The sequence below is a fragment of the Poromitra crassiceps genome (assembly GCF_964638095.1).
Source record: "Poromitra crassiceps genome assembly, chromosome: 10".
Taxonomy (NCBI): Eukaryota; Metazoa; Chordata; class Actinopteri; order Beryciformes; family Melamphaidae; genus Poromitra; species Poromitra crassiceps.
Genome location: NC_139631.1, coordinates 10,058,516 through 10,076,073, shown reverse-complemented (window position 1 = coordinate 10,076,073; position 17,558 = coordinate 10,058,516). Strand labels below are relative to the sequence as shown.

The 17,558-nt window shown below is 45.6% G+C and overlaps 1 protein-coding gene across 1 annotated transcript in view; it reads left to right on the top strand.

Moving 5' to 3' along the window:
* LOC310783406 (guanine nucleotide-binding protein G(q) subunit alpha) overlaps window positions 1-9,252 on the top strand; it is a 21,243-nt gene extending 11,991 nt beyond the window's left edge. Inside the window, exons 2-7 of the mRNA XM_083644266.1 lie at window positions 1-159; window positions 3,048-3,202; window positions 3,853-3,981; window positions 5,775-5,904; window positions 7,854-8,007; window positions 8,908-9,252. The exon at window positions 1-159 is cut by the window's left edge and continues 26 nt beyond it. Of these exons, the coding sequence (XP_083500392.1) occupies window positions 1-159; window positions 3,048-3,202; window positions 3,853-3,981; window positions 5,775-5,904; window positions 7,854-8,007; window positions 8,908-9,098 (918 nt within the window). The 3' untranslated portion in view covers window positions 9,099-9,252. The remainder of the gene's footprint in view (window positions 160-3,047; window positions 3,203-3,852; window positions 3,982-5,774; window positions 5,905-7,853; window positions 8,008-8,907) is intronic.
* The last annotated feature ends 8,306 nt before the right edge of the window (window positions 9,253-17,558 follow it).

The following is a 17,558-nucleotide window of genomic DNA, read 5'->3' as shown; positions in this document are numbered from 1 at the left end:
TTCATCAAACAGATGAGGATCATCCACGGCACGGGATACTCGGAGGAGGACAAGAGGGGCTTCACCAAACTGGTCTACCAGAACATCTTCACAGCCATGCAGTCCATGGTCCGAGCCATGGAGACGCTCAACATCCCCTACAAATATGAACACAACAAGGTAGATGGGATCCTTTCCCTCAAGCCGTTTGAATTGAACAAAGTAGTTAACCAACACTTGACATCAAATAGCTGCCGAAAAATGCACCGTGATCAAGTGAACACCGGGGGCTGAGGATTGGCGTAGGGTGGGTGACATATTGTTTGGGAAGCAGTGGGAAACATGCGTAGAAAGTGGCCACAGCATGCATGTGTATTCTTAGCTTACGGTCTATCTTATTTGGAGCAGACATCCATCGTCATTTCCTGTCCTTTTTGACGCTTCCTGTGTCTTTAAACCACTCCCACCCTCCATCACATCATCACACCCTGTGTGTATTTGGCTTTGGGTGTGTGTCTCTGCAAATGCACGTTTGCACACACACACACACACACACACACACACACACACACACACACACACGAGGCCCATCTTGTGCAACGGCAGGTCACACATCAGAGACCACTCACCCAAATTTGACCTTTCAGTAACTATGACTTCCTCATCTCTGGTTTTCACTGAATCAGACAAGTTGCCCTCACACTGCTAGCTTTAGGAGCTGTTACACTGAGCTCTTCTTACTGGCATTTTAAGTACCCTATTCACCTTATGTTCAGACGCGGGGGTGGGCCAAATTCTTCCGGGTCGTGTTAACACTTCCGGCGCTCACGGCGCCAAATACGAAAGAATGTCAGAAGAAGAGTTGTTTTTGTAGCGGACACTGCAGGGGTTAAAACAAAGAATCCACTGTTAGCCAGGTCAGATAACGTTATCGTTGACAATGACGGGCACTTTCTTGTAAAACATACCTGGACTCCAACAAAGAAAGCTTCAGATGGTTTTCTCTCCACCGAGCGCAGCTCGAGCCACTTGCATCTATAAGACCCGCAGACGTTAACGTAAAATCCCTGGAATGCGAGAATTAACGAGCCAGTTACATGGCATTGCATTCTTAGACATTGCCGTTTGCTTTTATTTGGTATGTTACATACAATTGGCTAAATTATTAGTTAATTCAGAGTTAAATGATATTGGAGCAGCCAGCCATTTTCTTTTTTTTCTTTTTTGCCGGAAGTCGGCACACGACCACACAACCGGGTCAAATGGGCGTGGCTACATAAGGTGAATAGCTTTGGGAGCTGTTACAGTGACTTACTCGCTGTCCAAGTACCCTATGAGAGTAACAGCTGAGAGGAAGTGGAGCGTAGGACTGGAGTTGTCACCTCAGCAGGGCTTTTCAGAAATCAGACCACTTGCAGTTCTGGCACTTCCCTGCCAAGCCACAGCCAGCCTGCAAGCGCCCACTGAGCTATAGAGCTGAACAGTCACTTGACATCTCTTGCCCCGGAAGTGATTTTCCCCATTCATTGATCATTCATAGACATTTTGAAAAATCCTATATACCTAACGAAAACCCATCTAATCAGGAAGTGCTGAGAAATTAACCAAAAAAGAAGAAGAAGAAAAAAAATCAATATTCAGTCAAATTTATGTATTATTATTATTATTATTATTATTATTATTATTATTATTATTATTATTATTATTATTATTATTTTATTGTTTTCTTCTCCTCAAAAGTAATTCACACCAATTCATTTCACTATACAATAATGGCAGTATTGACGTTTTTGACTTGCCATTTTTTCCCATTGTGATGGTGTGTTCCATCTATTCTATGGCATCAGAGCTGCAATAAAGAGCAGCTTTTGATTCCCGCCAGCCAGGGCAGGAAGTTCATGGAGGCCATGGCGGCCATGGCCGCTGTGGCCGTGCCCCCTCAGTTTGGCCTTGTGCCCCTCCGAAAATGATCTGCCCTGCGGCCACAGTGGCCTTGATGCCCGCCCGCACTGCCCCAGCTGAGTTAGCACTTTTCTCCTCGGCCTCTTTCGACACCACTGTCTTTTGTTGAGACTGTGAATTCTTATTGGGCAACATCAAGTCAAATGCTGTGGTGGGTTCCATTTCCAGCCCTAGGGTAACGTACTACAATGCTGTGGAAATAGCAAAATGCTTGTTATATTTTCTAACCAACTTCCCCATGCTTTGATATACAAGGATATCTGGCTGGAGGCCAGGCTCTTACCAGGCTATTGACATAGGACCAAAGCCACATTAGAGAAGAAATCCTTACTTAGCCATTGTCAGCCACAACAGATCTCAGGAGTAAAAAATTAGACCTCGTAGATTTTTACTTTAAATGTATGTTGTGAGGGGTCAACGGAGGTCACGTGTAACCTTATGCTTCAGTGAAGTTGATGCACTGTAGCTCTGTAGACATGTCTGAATCATTATCATTGGTTGATATTGGGTTACATAATGTAACCCAATATCAACCAATGATAAACTTTATGATAATTATGTCATAAAGTTTCAATCCCATCATGCTTTATGACCATATATGTTAAAATGAGTTTGCAATTTTAGTGGAAAATTGAGTGGCTGAATTATAACATAGCATTTTATTTCATGATAACAATTGCCCGTCGACCTGTCAATATACCCTACTGGAAAGTAAAATCTTCAGAGTTCTAAATGTCTCTTATACTGAGACACAGGAGAGTTTTAAATGGGAATCTGGGACGACCAAAAAAAAAACACCCTTAATTGGCTCACGAGGATTTGTGCTTCAGATACATCATTAGATCCATGCTAGAGCCTGAGGGTGTCAAGAAATTACTAGATGTATAATCTGCAAGTGATTAAATGGCTGTAATAATTAGGACTGCATAACCTGTGTGTTGATAGTCTTTGTGTTGATTATTTTTCTAAAATTTCAAAAGTTCTCGGTGTTGTCAAAGTTGTCAGAAAGTGAAGTCTTATATTTATGGGTACTCTTGTTTGGCCCTGTTGACTGAAGATCGTCAAAAAGTCATCCTCTGTACTCCTCTCCTCCTTTCTTCCCCCAGGGCAACGCCAACATCGTGAGGGAGGTGGACGTAGAGAAGATCTCCATGTTCGAGAATCCTTATGTAGATGCAATCAAGAGCTTATGGAACGACCCGGGCATCCAGGAGAGCTATGACAGAAGGAGGGAATACCAACTCTCAGACTCCACCAAATAGTGAGTAGAATGACAGGAGGAGGGAATACCAACTCTCAGACTCCACCAAATAGGGAGTAGAATGGGAAAGAGCCCAACGCAAGCAAATGTAAAAATCAGGGCTAAGACTGAGGCAACGCACATTCATAGCAGTTAATTTAGAAAGTGAAGACAATGCATTCAAAATCAGCATCTGAATTGAACCCACTCTTGCCTTGGTGTAAATCTCAATCAATCGTTTTCTAAATGGAAGGCACAAGTTAAAATATAGGATTTTTAAAAGTCAGTAACTACAGCTGAATAATCAATTTGAAGAAAAAAAATCAAAATTGCAATATGAAATTCTGCCATGTCTAAATCACAGAAGTTGCAATTCATTTCTTAAGAGTGAGGTGCGACTGCACACTGATCTACTTTAAACTAAAAAATAGATATACTTGTATGTGTATATATATATATATATATATATATATATATAAACAAGAATAACTTGTGATAGTGTAAAAAGAGCTGATGCTGTGTGACGCATGATCTACTGTATGTCAAAGTGTGTGACCCACTGATGTCATGTCCAGTGTGAAGTTAGTGAAGCACCATTTGGATGGGCTTCCTTGGTGGGAGATGGAGTGTAGACAGACACCCTGACTCTTTTCCATCCTCTGCCTCTGTAGTTACCTGAACGCGTTGGGCCGGATCGCTCAACCAGCCTACCTTCCCACCCAGCAGGACGTGTTGAGGGTTCGAGTCCCAACCACAGGCATCATTGAATACCCCTTTGACCTGCAGAGTGTCATATTCAGGTGAGCACAGGCATCATTTATATAAGCGAACAAAGTACCGTTGTTACTGTTGGCATTGAACTTTAGAACTACTTTGCAGTTGTCGTGGTGCCTGTGCAGGTTTGGAAATTCTGGGAAAGTATGGGAATTCGAGTCAGAAGGAGCTGATGCACACCTTCAGTCTCTTAAAGGCAGGTGCGTCGGAGATGCAGTACATATGAGAGAAATCAAGGATTCCCGCACACTGTGCAGGAATCCTTTATTTCTCTCAAAGTATGGGAATTGAAATGATACTTTAGGAAAAAGGTCTTGACAAATTTGGCAGTTGTGGAAAAGTCAGAGAATATATTGTTGTTCAGCCATCATAGACATATGATCACACATTTTATGTTCTGTAGTTATAGAACCTTAACTCAAGAAGTGAATAGGAATCCTGGGTTGTAATTATTTAATTTTAAAAAGGTTGTTTGATACTTTCACTACTTTGAACTGCAATATCCCAACTTTATACTCTATAGGTTAAGGCGATGTCTCGTCATAGACGCTGGGCAAGCTGGCTCAGCCTGGCTGGGGGCGTGGTCAGGGTGGGGTAAATCCCCCGTTCTGTCCATTCAGCAAAGTTAGAATTTAGCTGCTAGCCCAGCCCAGGCAGACACGATCGGGGATTTAACCACCGCAGTAAACACACATCTGAGCAGATGTCTTGTGTTCTGCTCTAGAACCCCCAAACCTGTAGTTTAGAGCCGCAGCACCGTCCTTTGGCGAGTCAGCCCATTGAGATATATCGGCGGTTTTACCCCACTCGCGCGCCAGCCGTATAACATCTTGTGGGCGTTCCCACACATACCGACTTGTCTCTATAGTCTGCAGTAAGAACCCAACCTCTACTACGGTGTCTCTACAGCACTGTTATTCTGAGCCTCGCAAATAAAGATGATCACTTCATAATGATGTACTTTCCTACGTCAGGCCGAAGCACTAAGATGAGAACAGCATATTAACCATACAGTTTCACTAATGATGTACATTTTGTAGCAAATCCCTTTAACCCATTGATACCTGATGCAGCATTTGTGTGTGTATCCCTTTAAGACCGCGACCCGCGTTAACGCGGTTCGCGGTCTTAAAGCGATACGCACACAAATGAGGGATATACACACAAATGCTGCATCAGGTATCAATGGGTTAATGGGTAACTTGAGTCACTTCCCACAGATATCAGGATCACTTTCATGGCTATTCTAAGTGCATTATGATGAGGAGTTTGCTTTGATGTACAGATTACAAAGACACACTCTAGTCTGAGTAACCTCAATACTGTTTACAGCTCTCCATAGTGTTACAACAACTTGCAAACTGCATGATTCATGTAAAATAAATATCTAGCTTGTGAATCATCAGTTGGGTCTCCTTTGCTTTCAGAGACACATGTGTATGTGTTCATAAAATAAATTCTTTGTTCAATGTCTTTCTTTCCCTCCCCCCTTCTTGTCCGTACCTAGTTCTGCAAATTATTCTACTCACATTTGCTTTAGAAACCGAAAGCAACTGTGTTTGTACTTCTGCCAATCTCTCATAGGCGTGGTTTGTTATCAAGGGAGAATGGGAAGTGTAGAGAGGGAAATACAACAGTAGATGGCGCTCAGTTGATGAGTTTTAAATGAATCCCTCACTGTGGCAGCTTCTTCAACTGGTCAATGTGAGGGAAGATGCACCCAAAAATGCCAGCCAACTGGTGTAAATGTAAACTAGGCTTAATGCTTGAGGACATTTAAACAGTAAAACAGTGCTCTCTCTCTCTCTCTCCATGGCAGGATGGTGGATGTAGGAGGTCAGAGGTCAGAGAGGAGGAAGTGGATCCACTGCTTTGAGAACGTCACCTCCATCATGTTCCTGGTGGCACTCAGCGAGTACGACCAGGTTTTGGTGGAATCAGACAACGAGGTGAGAGGTGTGGGGTTAGGGTTAATGCTCTCACACACACACACACACAGAACTCTGATTAGCGTCCGGGTAGTGCTGCGGTAGATTCCCTGCCTACCAACACGAGGGTTACAGGTTCAACCCCCCGTGTTACCTCCAGCTTGGTCGGGTGTCCATATAGGCACAATTGGCCGTGTCTGTGGGTGGGAACGGGAAGCTGGATTAGTGTCCAATCGGAATTATTCATTTTCTGAATGATTTATTGTTTCTTCTGATGAGTCCGTCAAACCAGTGCTTGTGTTGTCTGTCCCGGTGGCCCTGAAGGTGAAAAGTTTGTCCTGATTTAAAACAATGGAATAAGACTCTCTCCCCCCTGCCTGGCCCTGCTCCACCTCTCCCCTCTGCCTGGCCCTGCTCCACCTCTCTCCCCTCTGCCTGGCCCTGCTCTACCTCTCCCCCTGCCTGGCCCTGCTCTACCTCTCCCCCCTGCCTGGCCCTGCTCTACCTTTCCCCCCTGCCTGGCCCTGCTCTACCTCTCCCCCTGCCTGGCCCTGCTCTACCTCTCCCCCTGCCTGGCCCTGCTCTACCTCTCCCCCCTGCCTGGCCCTGCTCTACCTTTCCCCCCTGCCTGGCCCTGCTCTACCTCTCCCCCTGCCTGGCCCTGCTCTACCTCTCTCCCCTCTGCCTGGCCCTGCTCCACCTCTCTCCCCTCTGCCTGGCCCTGCTCTACCTCTCCCCCTGCCTGGCCCTGCTCTACCTCTCCCCCCTGCCTGGCCCTGCTCTACCTTTCCCCCCTGCCTGGCCCTGCTCTACCTCTCCCCCTGCCTGGCCCTGCTCCACCTCTCCCCCCTGCCTGGCCCTGCTCTACCTCTCCCCCCTGCCTGGCCCTGCTCTACCTCTCCCCCCTGCCTGGCCCTGCTCTACCTCTCCCCCTGCCTGGCCCTGCTCCACCTCTCTCTCCCCTGCCTGGCCCTGCTCCACCTCTCTCCCCTGCCTGGCCCTGCTCTACCTCTCCCTCCTGCCTGGCCCTGCTCTATCTCTCCCCCCTGCCTGGCCCTGCTCCACCTCTCTCCCCTCTGCCTGGCCCTGCTCTACCTCTCCCCCCTGCCTGGCCCTGCTCTACCTCTCCCCCCTGCCTGGCCCTGCTCCACCTCTTCCCCCTGCCTGGCCCTGCTCCACCTCTCTCCCCCCTGCCTGGCCCTACTCCACCTCTCTCCCCCCTGCCTGGCCCTGCTCCACCTCTCTCCCCCCTGCCTGGCCCTGCTCCACCTCTCCTCCCTGCCTGGCCCTGCTCCACCTCTCCCCCCTGCCTGGCCCTGCTCTACATCTCCCCCCTGCCTGGCCCTGCTCTACCTCTCCCCCTGCCTGGCCCTGCTCCACCTCTCCTCCCTGCCTGGCCCTGCTCCACCTCTCTTTACCTTGGAAAGGATTTGCAAATGACCAGCCAGCTGTTTTGAATACCACCTCTGGCCGCATCCCACTTCTTAAGAGGACTGTGTGTGTGTGTGTGTGTGTGTGTGTGTGTGTGTGTGTGTGTGTGTGTGTGTGTGTGTGTGAACATCTGAAATGTAGCTGTTTAAAAGCACTGTGAAAGAGGGCAGACAGGCCAGCTGCAAGTCCTCTGTAGTCTATTGTCATTTGACAGCTTGCATTAGACCCTATGGAGTACTAATACACTGCAGTACTTGTATTGTGATGATGTCCGGCTTGGTTTCAAAGTGGTTCGTTAGTTTAATTAAACACTGAAATCAAAGCACAAGGGAGAAATTAAACCCTTGGAGGTGACATGGCTGCCCTTCTCCCTCATCCTTAGTGCTCTCCCTCTAGTGCTGTAAAAGCTTTATTAAAAGCTGTCCTTAATGAGTGTGAAATAGTGTGGTTTAATTAAGTGATTTAATTGTAATGTCTCTCTCTCTCTCTCTCTCTCTCTCTCTCTCTCTTTCTCTCTGTGTCTCCCTCCCTTCCTGCAGAACCGAATGGAGGAGAGTAAAGCGCTGTTCAGGACGATAATCACTTACCCCTGGTTCCAGAACTCCTCAGTCATCCTGTTCCTCAACAAGAAGGACCTGCTGGAGGAGAAGATCAACTACTCTCACCTGGTTGACTACTTCCCAGAGTATGATGGTGAGTGAGCAGCACAGTGGGTGCCAAAGCCTATAAGCATCTACAGTATGTCCAAACGATGGCAAAGAGAAAAGATTTGAGCTTTTTTTGTGCTTTGGGCTTCAGTTACAGTTGCGTTACATTGCGCATTCCATTTGTATTGGCAACTAGGAATTTTCCAGGTCAAAGGTCGGGGACACCCCTTGTGATGTCATCTGACCTCAGATTTCCTACCCCGATCTCTGGGGAACCTCACCATCCCAACCTCAAAATCCAAGATGGCACGTCCACGCTTCAACAGTAGTGAAACTGCAGTAAATACTGTTTATTAGCACCACTTAGCACTATTTGTGTCTCAACTGTTGTGCACGCAGTACTGTCTAACTTCTATCTGTGGACATGCTGCTACAGTGTTTGTGTGTGCTACAAAATACAGTATAATGCGTTATTATGGCTAACAATGGCTAGCCTGGCTAGAGCTAACCCTGGAACACAGTCAACTCGGGTGTGATGTCACTATATTATGTTAAAAAATGTACGGAATTCTTTACAGTTTAATAGTTAGTATCTTGACAAATGTGATTAGTCTTAGATTAGTCTGCACTTGCATGCAGAAATAAGAATTGAGTCCTGAGAGAAGGTATTTTGGAAAATGAGTTCCCTTAAAATAGAAATTGAAAACCGTTGATCTATGATAATAGATCAAGTGTCCTGATCATTAATTATTGTCTTCTTGTGGCGGGCCGGCACCGCTGAATAAATAGGGAACTTATTGTTTTATATGGTGCGTTTTTGCCCTGCCAGGTCTTTGCTGTCCTCTCTTCGAAAGCAGACGTTTATAATACAATAACATGGTACTCTATGGCAGATGTAATTATAGTGTATCATCTCCCGTATGACCCCCCCCCCCCCCCCCCACAGGTCCCCAGAGGGACGCCCAAGCAGGGCGAGAGTTCATCCTCAAGATGTTCGTGGACCTGAACCCAGACAGCGATAAGATCATCTACTCCCACTTCACCTGTGCCACCGACACGGAGAACATCCGCTTCGTCTTTGCGGCCGTCAAAGACACCATCCTGCAGCTCAACTTAAAGGAGTACAACCTGGTGTAGTGGAGGCCCCCACTGACTGACTGTCACAATCTGTGAAAAGATCAATCATATACACACGGGGAAAAAATCTAATGGTCGCATAATACTAATTTATTTGCCCTTTGTTGGCCCCTTGCTCCCCCAAGGGGTGAGCAAAGTAAATGTTATCTTACTATTTAAGGAGTTGATGAAATATATAGGGAGGGGAGGCAGGACTGGGACGGGGGGGGGGGATGCTGTTGAGTATTTACAACAGCGATCCTCATGGCTGTTTTGTTTGTTTGTTTGTTTGTTTTTGGAAGAGAGTAAGAAAGTAGTTTGTGCACTCGAGGGCTGTTTGTCTGATGCATCAGAGCCAGAACGTATGCAAGGTGCTCCGTCCCTTCTGCCTTTTTGTAAAAAAAAAAAAAAAGACTGAAAAAAAGTCGAAAGAAAATAACGGTTTTCATTCCTTTTGCCCCTCCTCCTCCTTACCTGTCAGTCCATTCCGAAGCTCCTCCTCCTTACCTGTCAGTCCATTCTGAAGCTGTGCGTGGGCGTTTACTCCTTTGCCCCCTGCAGGAAATCATATTACAGGCTTCGGTTTTCCTCTAAAGGACTGATCGGGAGGTCTCTTAATATATAGGTATAAACTGTGATTTTTAAATTATTTGATATTGATTCACATTTACCTTTACCATTATTATTATTACTACTACTATTACTACTACAGTGCATTGACTTTGGTACCATCTAGTGATAGTGAATTCCTCTGAGCTGCCCACAGTTACAGTTTGGGGGGAAAAGCCTGATCCTGTGTTGAGCGATGGTCACTGGACTGCTCTCCTCTCCAGCATCTACAAATGAGTCGAGGAGTGTGAGAGAATTTGGCTTTAAAAAGTGCTTCTCGCGACTAGCTTTCCACTGGAGAGGAAGCCATGCCTGTTGGAGAGAGAAGAGCCACTAGTGCTTCTGTCATGGCGGTCGCTTTGCATAGACGGAGCAGAGTTGAGGACGTAATAATTTATGAGACAGACAGTGTTGTTAAATGATTATGTTCATCTGTGCCACATTTACGCTTTTTATTATGGCAATATGTATATGTATTGCCAAATGCCAAAACAACTCAAGCGCCAGACTCCACTTTGCGCTGTTTACTACGTTGCTGAGAAGTGTTGAGGACAGGAAAGGGTGGGACTAACTGACTGACTGACCGACTGACTTCTGAAGTATTCAACACACCCAACGGTATTCCCCCCCCCCACCCACTGCTTGGACTGACTTAAACGAGTTAGCAGGCTCACAAAGAGGGGGCAGCCAGCCAGCACCGCTGAACTGCTTCGGACTGTCCAATCACAACAGCGTGCATGGCTGCGAGCCCCTCCCCCTGGCCTGCAGACTTGCCAGTCACATTCCAGCTGTGTCTTTTTAATTGTCCAATCACAGCCCGGCTGCCTGACTGTTGTAGTTCACTAGCCGTGGAGAATGAATTTGGCTAATTCCTACTTAAAAAGTGTTGATGTTCAATTTGTACCAAAGTAAGCCCTTCTTGTTTCTGATTGGCACCTGTGGTTCGCATACCCAAGTAATTTTGAGTATATAGATTTTTTTTGGTAACAATTCCCTAAAACATAAGCCTGTAATTTACATTTTATTGAGGCATAGTGCAATTATGAATGCTATAATCATTGTACATACATCTCTCTCTATATATATATATGGCAGCATCTTTGTTGGCTTTGTAATCATTACTTTTTTGGCAGATTGAATGTGCGGTATTGAAAATATGTATCTATGTAATTGTATTGTGTCTCATGGCTAATTCATTTTTTGAAGAAAAAATATGTTATTTACATCTTTGTTTGTTTCCTTTTTTTGAGACAAGAATGTACATTTTGTGTTTTTCCAGCTTTATTTCTCACAAAAAAATATATATAACATTGTTGAGTTTCAGAACTGCATAAAGAGGAATATTATCCAACAGATTGATGGGTATGCCAGTACTTACAGTAGCCGTTTTGTTACATTGACTTTTATATGAAAAAACTGCAGACTAAATCCAATCTACAGGGATAATTGTTCTTAACTGGCTTCAGGAAGCGAACACTTGTCATATAGGCATAATCACATCACTCGTCGATCCGATTCATTTTCATTGAAGTACATTACACAGCTTCTCAATGAGTATTAATTAACTTTGAGAAACAATAAGAGTACTGCAGGAATGAGTCCAGAAACCTGGATGTTAAACACGATTTCAGACAGAAGCCCGTCTTTATTGTCACACGAACACCACAACACATGCATGCGGCCACAACACACTCATGCTGACGGTGGCCGGTGAAATTTGTCCTCTGCATTTAACCCATCCAGGCTTGTCCTTTTTCCTCCAGGGGGCAGGCCAGGAGCAGTGGTCGCTTTTTCTTTCCAGCACCCGGGGACCATCATTGGACCAACTTCAGATGTTGTCGTCACTGGTTGGATGACGATCTTCTGCATGTTTTTAGTGGGGGGTTATGTACGGAGGAACCCCCTGGGGGGTACGGGGAGAACATACTCCACACAGAAAGGCCCTTTCGACGAGAGAGACAAACCACACCAACCATTTTACTAAGCTAGAAAAATCCAATGAGATGACCTAAATTCGCTTTTATTTTGAAACACTTGTGTGTCGTGAGTGTGCTTCTTCTTGGATAAGTGCACAGTATGTTTTCTATAATTTAATCAAGTGATAAAGTAGAGGTTATGGTATGACGTGGGGGGAATGGCCCCCAGCAACAATCTGGGTTTCTTATGTGGCCCCACAGGAAAAATAATTGCCCACCTCTGATCTAACATAATAAAGAGAATACATTAACTTTTTTCACTTCCAGCTTGATGGCCAGCATTCATTAGAATGTATAGTGTTATTTTAGATTTTGTTTATGAAATGAGCAACATATGAAAAATATACATACAGTTCACACGTACATATTGCCTTATTGAATAAGCCGTGCCTCTCTGAAGTCCGATGCAAGGCATCTGTGTTTTTATGAGGAGTAATGTTATAGCATGTATGGCCAATACTGTCACATGCAGTAGGGCAGCTGGAGGATGGCTGTGTTTGGTTTTTGGGCTGGTGGTCTCCATTTGTTATTTTGTGCTATGACAAGTCCTGGTAACACGTACAGCTGAAGCCTTGCTCATGTAGCAATTATATTATTACAAGGCATCATAAGCACGTCATGAGTGCATTATAATCAGAGAACATGATTTCTAATATATCGGATTCATAATGTCTTAAATAAAATACATGTCACAATATACAGTCAATGGTCATGATGCATTATAATGCATGGAGTTTTCTGATGTGATTATGAACAATGTTCATATAGACTTCAATATGCTTGGAATGTGCTCAAGAGGTGTGGCAACTATGGCTGCATCTTTACCACCGACCGAATGCTGTTGCCAACAAGCTTGGCTGTGGTTTTGGCATCTATTCCACCGGCCACTTTGGCAGGTTGCTAACCATCATTTGGAGGATGGTTAATTTTGGCAGACGCCAGCGGCTGGCCAAAAACGTTTGTTTTCTGCCCAGGCTGCCCTCCTTTCAATGTAGGCTACTTGAAGTAAATGGTCATTCCAGCCGCTGTCCAGTGCCAACGTCCTGGTCTCTCATGCACTTATCAACAGCAGGGCCCAACAGGGCACTGACTACTACACCTCATTATACATGTCATGCAAATGTGCCCAAAATGGTGTTAATGCGATTCTTCTTGTTGTCCGAAGGGATGAGTTGAAGTTTCAAGTTAGTGTTTACTAGTGCAGTGCCCATTCCCCCATGCACCACGCCGTGGGCGCTTCCCCCCCGCACACACACTGCACTCTGTCAGGTCCCCCTAAGTGCACATTTGAAGTCGATCCGACAAACGGTTCTCGAGATACGCGAAGGACAGACATACAGACAGTCCTGGAATAAGTCCAAATTGCATGAAATGCGGCAGCGCACGCAACCCAAGTTTGAAGTCACAATCGGACAAATGTTTCTCGAGATAAACTGCTTTTTATGTTGCCAGCAGGTGGCACTATGTCAAATTGCAAGAAATTCAGCACCACACTACTTTGAGTTCCCAGGAGCACACTCCCCAATTTTGAAGTCAATCGGATGAACGGTTCTCAAGATAAACCACTTTTTGTGTTGCCAGTAGGTGGCGCTGTGCCGAATTGCACAACATTCGGCACTGCTCTATGTCAGCTTCCCAGCAGCACACTTACCAAGTTTGAAGTCGATCAGATGGCTATCGAGATAAACCGCTTTTTGTGTTGCCAGTAGGTGGCACTATGCCAAATTACACGGAATTCAGCTCCCTGCACTCTGTTGAGTGCCCCTAAGCTCACTCCCCGAGTTTGAAGTTTGAAGTCGATCAGATGAATGGCTATCGAGAAATTCGAGATTAACAGCTTTTTGTGTTGACAGTAGGTGGCCCTATGCCAAATTACACGGAATTCAGCTCTCTGCACTCCGTTGAGTCCCCCTAAGCGCACTCCCCGAGTTTGAAGTTTGAAGTCGATCAGATGAATGGCTATGGAGATAAAGCGCTTTTTGTCTTGCCAGTAGGTGGCGCTATGCCACATTGCACATAATTCAGCTCCCTGCACCTCCTTGAGTCCCCCTAGGCGCACTCCTTGAGTTTGAAGTCGATCGGACGAACGGTTCTCAAGATAAACCACTTTTTGTGTGGCCAATAGGTGGCGCTGTGCCGATTTACACGAAATTCGGCACTCACTGCACTGTGTCGAGTTCCCCTCAGCACACTCCCCAAAGTTGAAGTCGATCTGATGAATGGTTCTTGAGATAAACCACATTTTCTATGTTGCCAGAAGGTGGCGCTATGCCGAATTGCACAAAAACAGGGCACTGCACTGCACAATAGGGCACACTCCCAAAGTTTGAAGTCGATCCGACCAACGGTTCTCGATGGCATGCAGCAGATGATGCTCATCCATAAGCAGTGGTGGAAATGGCCAGGTTTTACTCTGGGAACCCTACTTACACAGGATGCAGGTTCCCGGAAGTGGTGTTGCCCTAGAGCAGAGGTTCTCAAATGTTTTTCAGCCAAGGACCCCTTATAAGATAACACCCCCCCCCCCATTCAATCTCAAGGACTCGATGTTGACTTAGTTAACGACTGTTCTCACAGCAGTGTTGACACTTAGCCCAATCAGCCAGGGCTTGAAGGAGCACACGCTTGATTGAACACAAATGTATTAATATCGAACGTGTTTTGCGTCCAAATCGCACGGAAACAGGGCACCGCACTCCGTCGGGTCGCCATCAGCGCAACCCCCGAGTTTCAAGTCGATCTGACCAACGGTTCTCGAGATACGCGAAGGACAGACGTAGACAGACGCTATCGTCATTATAGTATAGATGATCAGACAATCTTGGCCCATTTCCACCGCTGGTATCAACGCGGCCCCGCCCAGCTCGTCTCGCTTTTTTGTCTCATTCCACCGATCAAAAACGTGGACAGGCCGGGTTGAGTCGGGGTTGAATCGTGCTGCTTTTGGTCCCTGCTCTGTTGAGGTTCCAGCGCTGTGAACCCGGGTTCATACGGTGACGTGAAAACACTGCAGACGACTGATTGGTCAGGCAGAATCGTGTTTAATCTACTGACTGAAGCAGAAGCTGCATACCAGTTTAGTGGGGCTTACCTTCTTCTGTTATGTTATTTCCATCGGTCTTTTGTGTTGCTGCCTTCGGCTCTGGTGAAATAAAAGCGATCTCCTTACTCAGCTTAACATGACGGTGGTTTTCAATTGTTTTGAGAGAAAAAAAAATCCGCTCCTCAGGAAGCCCTTTTTAGCTGTGTGCAGCGTCGGCTCCGCTAGGCCGCAGGCGGGGCTTTGGTGAAGCCGCGGTCTTGCCTGGTGAGAGGCCGCCGGGGTAGAGGCTTCACTCTGTAGCGCAACCCCTGTCCCTCGCGCAGCGCATGCATGTGAGTTTGACTAACAACAAAGTGATATCCATTCTCCTGGCCGATTGTCACATTTGCTTATGTACACTGTAGGTCATTTAGAGGCACCAGTATTTCATAAACAGTTTAAAAGTTCTGTGTATGGATTTAATTGTAACGTTATATGTTATAGCCTACTCCGGTTATGGGCGGAGGGCAGATATGCGGTCGCTATGACGACCAGGTGTGGGCGGGGGTGGGCGGGGGCAGATGACCAGCGGTGGAAGCAAAACGTCCATCGGGTTGAAACAAGTAGAGCCGAGTGGTGACGAGCTGTGCAGGGCTGTAAAATGTGGTGGAAATGAGCCAAGAGTGTCCCTTACTGTGGTTAAGTGAATGTTGACGCTGTCCCAGTTACTTAAAGGGAAAATCCTTGTTCAAACAATTCACATAGACTATGTAAACCACTGAACATATCTTCCAGTCAATATTTGCGAGGCTGAGTATGTCTTTCTGTGAAGTGATTAAGGGGCAAAACCTGGAGCAAGAAGACTGACAGTGAATTTGAGATGTGTCAGTTTAGTTTTACATTAGTTTATTTGCACAGGTTCGCAGTTTATTTGTACGACATTGTTCAAGGCAAAGTGATTAAAAAATGCACTAAAATGTGTTGATGAAAGTACAAAAAGAGTTACAGTTAGCCTACTAATTGGATTGATAGCCTTCCCAATGAGCTTTCTTTCAATGTAGCACGAGCAGATGGGTCATATTCCCTTCAAATCAGTGATGTCACAGTTAGCCTCCAGGTCACTGTCAGTGGGGCGGCACCAGGATTTCTCTCGATGACATCATCAACACACTCTCGACTTGTTTTTCTTGTGAGAGATTTGTTCACTTTCACAAATCAAGGCTAAGCTGCACTCATAGGATCAATGTGGGAGTTCTGTTTCAGGGCATAAACTTTCAGATTACAGTATTTTGTGGACCCCTTTTTTTCAATGTCATTTCCAATCGGAAAGAGAATTCACAAATGTTCTTCCTATTGTCTTTGGTAGTCTAGTCTAGATTTGTTTACATGAAGAAACTCTCACAATCAGGAAAAAAAACAGACACAACACTCTAGTCTGTGAGTTTCTCAAGCAACTCCTTGGGGCTGCTCCACTGACAATGAATCAGAGAAGAACTATGTGGGCGTTGTGACAATAACCCAGCTGCTTTTCAAACTATAGCTATGGATTTATTTTCTGGTTTAGAACTAGTAGCACAACTGAATAAAGCTAATTTTCATGCAAGATCAGTCAGTTGATTCAGAGTCCTGATTCACTGGCGTTTAGTTTTGGGAGAGCCTAGTTGATGGTCACACCTATTAATCGATCTATCCAAGATCACGTGGATGAACACGGATCTTTGTTGCAGGCTAGTGTCTCCCCTTGAATAGAGGCAAATTTGGGTGCCTTCATCCCAGAACATCCATTCCAGACAAAACTGAATTCTTTACTAACTATTTCCCCGATGATAACCTGTTCAATCTTTCTGTTGTTGTAAATGTTCTTGTTGCAAAAGCAATCATGATGATGATACGGAGTAGTAGTAGACTGGACTTCACCAAAATGTATATACCATTGTACAAAAAGAGGACAATAGTGTGGCTAAAAAGAGAGTAAACTGCACAAAAGGCCCTGAGACTGTTTGTGGTTATTTCGTCAAGGGCCGCTGCTCCCAGTATGAGGACATGCTTTAATGAAAAGCAGCAACTCAGTGAACTAGCTGTGTTGGCCGTTTGTAGCTATTAGATGACGGGGTCAGGTTAAGGTCAGGACACACACACACACACACACACACACACCGACACACACACACACACACACACACACACACACACACACACACACACACACACACACACACACACACACACACACACACACACACAGACACACACACACACACACACACACACATGTGGAGACCTCATAATGTCAGTGAATGAGGTATCATGTTTATCCCTGATGTAGGCTACACTACTACACACATGCACATGCGTGCACTCACCTCTGGGCTGGAAACCAAGGATGTATTAGGGGAGACCGGGGTTGGTTGTCTCCATAGACCATATCAAAAATAAGGACGGAGTCACCGTGATGTTACCCGTCGCCTGCTATTGGTCCGTGATCGGCAAGCTGCGTGATCACTGACCAGGTGACCTGCAATCATGCCCAAAATATAGTCTTTTCTATCGTCCATTTTACTCTAAATGGGTGAGTTATATAAAAATTCACCCCCTTACAGTTGTGATGAAAGGTGAAACTAGAAAGGTTTAGTTAAACGAGTTTGGCGTACGGCAAAGAGAGAACGGTAGCCTACGTATTGTGCTTATAGCCTGTCTTACAGTAGCCTATAATATATCATATAAAATAAAGATTTAAAAGCTTGTTCGATTCAGTTAACGTTGGAGAAAGGAGGGGGGGGGGTGGTCGGTTTTTGAACGTGGCATGTTTAATCCTGTTGTAAAGTCGGACATTTTAACATGGGGTGGTGAACAGGGAATGACTCCCTTTTGGAG